Source organism: Limulus polyphemus, unplaced genomic scaffold (assembly GCF_000517525.1).
Source record: "Limulus polyphemus unplaced genomic scaffold, Limulus_polyphemus-2.1.2 Scaffold205, whole genome shotgun sequence".
NCBI classification, from domain to species: domain Eukaryota; kingdom Metazoa; phylum Arthropoda; class Merostomata; order Xiphosura; family Limulidae; genus Limulus; species Limulus polyphemus.
The window spans coordinates 648,497-654,527 of NW_013665815.1; the positions used below are offsets into that span (position 1 = coordinate 648,497).

Consider the following 6,031-nt stretch of genomic DNA (forward strand, 5'->3'; position numbering starts at 1 on the left):
GTAAGAAAGTTGTTGATACAGATATTTAATAATAGAATCTCCAAAAATGGCAATGTAATGTGAAAGAAGAGGTAACTTACCATTGGTAAAATCGGGTCCGTGGTCCATGAGTGGAATATCAATTTTGATGAAAGAGTTAACACAAAGGATCACATATAAAATGTAATAGACTTAAAATAAGACCCAAAAACTCAAGCGCTTTCGAATAGTTGACCATTCTTCTTCAGGAAAACAAAGAAGAAGAATAGTCAACTATTCGAAAGTGCTTGAGTTTTGGGTCTTACTTTAAGTCTAATAGGTTCAATCATTCATTCTCAGCTTTATAATAATAAGAATATTTGTGTTACTGATTTTTAAATAAAATTATTCTTTGTAGTACCATTCTTCTATTTTGATTTTTAACTTATTTTATTTTTAAGTTTCGAAAGATGAATGAGTTATTAGTGAAAAATTCATTGCAACAACTAACATTTTCAATGTCGCTGTTCATCACTTCTAGACAAAACACATTTATTAATTCACGAGGATTGTTTTTGTTTTACTTTTACACTTAAATATATAGCTTAATGTATAAGTTCTGATTTTTAAAAAGTTTCCAAAGATGAGTGGGACATCAGCGGAGAATTCATATCGTCAACCAACATTCTCGGTCTGGTGGTGTTTTCATTGGTTTTGGGTGTCACTCTTGCCAATATGGAAGATAAAGGAAAACCCTTGTTGGACATGATTACCAGCATTAGTGAAGCTATGATGCTTATTACCGCTAAGGTTGTTTGGTGAGTCTTCAGTAACTAATATTTTAGTGAGAAATCATAACGTATTATATATAATTATTATCAGCCGTATAAAAAGGGAAGAGGCAAACGTTCCTCAACAAAAACATTTGCCCACAGTTTCCCCACCCCTCTCCAAGTAAGAGCTAATTGGAAGGAACATTTTTGCACAAGAATCTCAAAATTAATCTGTTTTTACCAATCGTTAATGATAAAGAGTGTTATTGCTCCCTGAAGAAACACCTCTATCTGAACTTCAGAGGATTTGTAATTACCAATTTTGTGAATTCTACATTTTTAAGAGTCACAACCGTTAAAAAGTCAGTATCTTCAACTATGTATGAAGTATTATATAAAAAAAATAAGTCTTATTAACCAGTTTATGGTTCTTGACTTTATTTTGGACTTTAATTGGTGCTTCAAGGTGACTATTCACGGTATTTATATATTATTTTTTCTGTTGACGAGAAAAAGTATTTAATTTAGAACTTAAAGAAACGATTCTCCTATAGAGGCTCGCCTAAAAAAGTTTTCCGTGGATTTTATTATTTTCAAATGAGCAGTTTTTGTTTTGGTGGTTTGGGACATTCACCTTCTTAACATTTCCTCATCTTTAAAGGTGAAGTTTCTCTTACTACACACAGTTAAGAAATTATGGTGTTTTTAATATAGCCTAACAAACTTACTCGAGATAAAATATTTTCAACAATGTTGAGTATCAACGAAAATTCTACTTAATTCACATGGTAAGGTTTTAATCTTGTCATTGTTTTCATTTATTTTTTTACTTTTCATTAATGCCTATAAAGACGTCATTTGTGAGGTTAAAACCTCTTAATAATGAATTGCACCTGTGTATTGGTAAACACAATATCCATTCTCACTTATATAAAGTCATCAATTTCTATTATTTACAAATATAATAATATTGAAAATATTTATGATTAAGGGTAAATAATATTAGTACAAGAGCCATCCTCATAATTTACTTAGCCTTAATTTGTGTACTTTCTTTTAGGTTTACTCCTATAGGTGTACTATTTCTAATAATTTACTTAGTCTTAATTTGTGTACTTTCTTTTAGGTTTACTCCTATAGGTGTACTATTTCTAATTGTTGCCAAACTAATTGAAATGGAAGATTTGTCAGTTGTAGCTGGTCAGCTCGGTTTGTTTACTGTCACTATATTGGCAGGATTCTTTATCCACGGCGTCATAATCTTGCCAGCAATCTATTCTGTAATCACGAAGACATGGCCTTTTAGCTTCATTTATAACATGAGTCAAGCTTTAATGACGGCCTTTGGAACAGCTTCAAGGTGAGAATTGACGTTGATTTGAAGATTACTTTATCACTTGATACATCTGAACCCTATGATACTTAATGTTACCATAAACCATCTCTTTGAGAGAATTTACTGAATTAAAGTTATTTTAAAAGGAAACGAGTAATGTGTCTCTGGAACGAAAGTAATAAATTTCTAACTGAATATATTGGATCATGTCATCGAAAAATGAAGTAAATACTATTGTTGTAAAAATATTTCTGGATTATAAACAATACAATTTCCAGCTAAATTTATCGAAGAGGTGTGATTCAGAAATCGAATAAAGATTAATGTTTCTAAGTGAATTTATTGAAATAATGTTTTGAAACATAAATTGTAATATTTTAGTTATTAATTACGTTTCATTCACATTGGATTAAATATGAGTTCCTCTAAGGAAATGTATTGTAAGAATTTATTTTGAATATAAGTGTTGTTGTTTCTGAACTGAATCTATCGGGTAAGTGTCTAGTAACAGTGAAGTAAATTATCAATAAATTCTGATAATAGCAAGCTAATTACATAGATCAGAATTTAAAGTTATCTTAGTGAATAAGAAAGTTAATTTTACACACCTGTCTAACTAGGAGTAAGTAGTGTCATAAAATTAAAACCTATAATAATTAGAATGCATTGATTGATATTCGAGAACGCGTCGTTGTTATCGGTATTTTCGGCGAAAGATTCTACATTCATACATTCTTTGGGACACTTTCTGGTATAAAGTATTATATATGTCAGTAATAATGTACAGATAATACAGTAGATTGATATTTATTTTCAAAAACAACTCCTCTTTAATTTCAGCTCAGCAACGCTGCCAGTAACTATATCGTGTTTAGAACAAAAGAACAAGGTAGATCCCAGAGTGTCAAGGTTTTGTCTACCTATCGGAGCTACTGTTAACATGGATGGAACAGCTTTGTACGAAGCTGTAGCAGCTATTTTTGTGGCCCAGCTTCGAAATGTTCCCCTTACGGCTGGGAACATTATTGCTATTAGGTGAGTACTAACCTAGCCCTCAAAGAAAAGTGACATAAAATATCGTATAAATTCACAATCGTGTTTATTTTTCCGTTCATCTTTTGACTAACTACAGTGAGTAAATACTTCTTTCAAATTTACAAAATTATATACAACCATGTATAGAAACCATCACCCCCGTCTAGTTATAATGAAATTTATAAATGGAGAATAACTTTTAGAAATTTGACATTCTTTCAATATTTTAGCATTACTTCTACGGCAGCCAGTATTGGAGCCGCTGGTATTCCTCAAGCTGCTCTTGTTACCGTGGTGTTAGTGCTAAATGTCGTTGGCCTGCCACCAGAGGACGCCACTCTAGTTTTTGTGGTGGATTGGTTTATGTAAGTAAATGTTTACCATAATCGTATATAGAAAAAAAACAACTTAATACTTTATTTTCTAATACCTCTTAAATGTTCGTATAAAAATGTAGTCTAATTAAAAAAAAATTAAAAGCATAACAATTTTAACTTCTTCCTTGGATATTGTTACAGAGATCGTTTTCGAACAGCAGTGAATGTTTTAGGCGATGCTCTTGGAGCTGGAATAGTGGCACATCTCAGTTCGAAAGAGCTGCAAGTATTAGACCTAGAAGCGGGCCAGAATTAGGTTTGTAGACACTAAGATCCATTTTTGAAGACTTATTGTTAATTATTTTCCGAAATAATTTTATTTAATATTTATTTATATTTTACAAAAGAAATAACTTGTTTTTTTTTACAGACATTTGAAAAAAATATTGATAACTTCAGTATTGTCGTTTACAGAAAGATCAGTGTGTTTTATTAACTTACTTTTAAACTTATTATACGGTATATTTCAACTTGTAGTAACATTTTCACTAATTTGTCAATCTTAATTTTAGAATTTTGAAAAACATTCTGCTGTGTGTTTTAGTTTATGTATCCAATAAACTGAAATCTCCACATATGCAAGTTCTTATTTTTGTTTTCATAAGTTATAGAAGAATGTTAGTGATGATTAATCAAGAGAATTGGAGTTAATGAAAAGTTTTGTATTTTATTGTTTGTTTGTTTTGTTGTTAACCACAAAGCTACACAATGGGCTATTTATGCTCTGCCAACAGTGCATATCTAAACCTGATTTATATTGTTTTAAGCCCTCAGACTTACCGCTGAACCACAAACGTTCCAAAAACACTCCATTTTAAGTAGATATCAGTCTCGTAAGCCACTTTTAGGCAGATTAAAGGCATACATTTTGTTTGTTTGTTTTTGTTTTGTTTTTTTGTGGGAGAGAGGGGTGTCAGGGAGTTTCCTTTCAGAACCATAGTCTTCAATTTGTGTATGGGGGTGTTGCTTCAGGTTTTCGTATCTATGGAGAACGTTGAAGCCTCTCTTCTTTGGCATGTTGCATCCTTTGGCTCTACATGCTTTAGCATTCTCATTATACGAATGTTCTTTCTCGGAGTGAGCTGTGATATAGATACTCCACTTTACCAGTAACGGCACTGCACTCCAATGGTAGCGAATTCGCAGTGAACTAAGTATTAGGTGTTACACATGTCGCCCGTGGTGTCACAACTTGCACCCGCTGTGAATACCAATGCAGTAACACATGTAAACAAGAACACCGGAACCAGTGGTGCCTTTACCCTCAACAATAATTTGGCTGTTAAAGTCTTTCCTAAAGCTCGTTTTCAATATTTTTGTTCTTGAACGATGCTATTCCTTATTAGCTTTATCTTAAGGTCAAGTATTGCCTATAGTTTAAACTAGTTTTTATGTTGTGTGCGCTCATTTTAGGACAACTATTACATACATGGCTATGATTTTAACAAATCTACAAACTGTATTATATTTATAAATAATTACATAACGAAAATCGATTCTTTATCTTGATGCATTTTCATTTGTTGACAATAATTTATTGCTAGACACTTGTAATTTTGTATCATGCCATAATTTAACTTTTAACATGTTTAGTGCTATTTGTATCCATTTGGCAATAGACAGAAAGCATGCGCAGTGAAACATTTATTTTAAAAATGTAATACTTGTGTAAATTAATTTTTTCGTTTCCGTCAATAATAATCAGTAATTGTGTAAAACTTAAACAAATATATATATATATCGATGAATTTGTGTTATATAAGCCAAATTATATTACTGTAAGAACAATATATATCGATGAATTTGTGTTATATAAGCCAAATTATATTACTGTAAAACAATATATATCGCTGAATAACAGTTACATTCCAATATAAATGAGTAGAAAAGTAGTAACAGACTTGACATTATTTGGTATACTTTAACGACGTTTTATTATGGGTTTAAATATTCGCTGTGGACACAGCACAGATAGCTGATTGTGTAGCTTTGTGCTTAATAACAAAAAGACAAAGAAACGTTAATATAGTTTCTTGCCCCCCAAAAAGCAGATTTGCCTGGCATGGCGTGGTGGTTAAGGCATTCAGTTCACAACCTGCGGGTTGCGAGTTCGAATCCCTTCGAACATGCTCACCTTTTCAGTCAAGAAGCCGTTATAATGTGACGGTCAGTCTCACTATTGGTTGGTAAAGATTTGACGGTGGGTGGTGTTCATTAGTTGCCTTCCTTTTAGTCTATAATTTCAAAGCTAGAGACGGTTAGCGCAGATGACCCTAGAATAGCTTTGTGTGAAATTCAATAAATAAACCGCCATATTGTATTAAAAGACGCTTACGCGTGAGTAAATCACACCTTCGCGATATGAAATGCACACAGCTTTAGCAAATATAATATCAATAAAGTGTGTTCGTGTCTGAGGAAAGGGCATAAGACTTTTAAATGTGGTCAGTGAAAGCTCTGGAATAGTTTTGGAATTTCACTAATAAATATAAGTATAAACCCTGGATTCGTATGTTTCTTGAAGAAGTGAGTGTAATATCGAAATTGTTGTG

The 6,031-nt window shown here is 32.0% G+C and overlaps 1 protein-coding gene across 1 annotated transcript in view; it reads left to right on the forward strand.

Moving 5' to 3' along the window:
* Nucleotides 1-3,471, forward strand: part of LOC106478375 (excitatory amino acid transporter 1-like) — an 11,404-nt gene extending 7,933 nt beyond the window's left edge. The window contains exons 4-7 of the mRNA XM_022381971.1: nucleotides 593-776; nucleotides 1,858-2,091; nucleotides 2,908-3,102; nucleotides 3,333-3,471. Coding sequence (XP_022237679.1) covers nucleotides 593-776; nucleotides 1,858-2,091; nucleotides 2,908-3,102; nucleotides 3,333-3,471 — 752 coding nt within the window. The remainder of the gene's footprint in view (nucleotides 1-592; nucleotides 777-1,857; nucleotides 2,092-2,907; nucleotides 3,103-3,332) is intronic.
* Nucleotides 3,472-6,031: the final 2,560 nt, after the last annotated feature.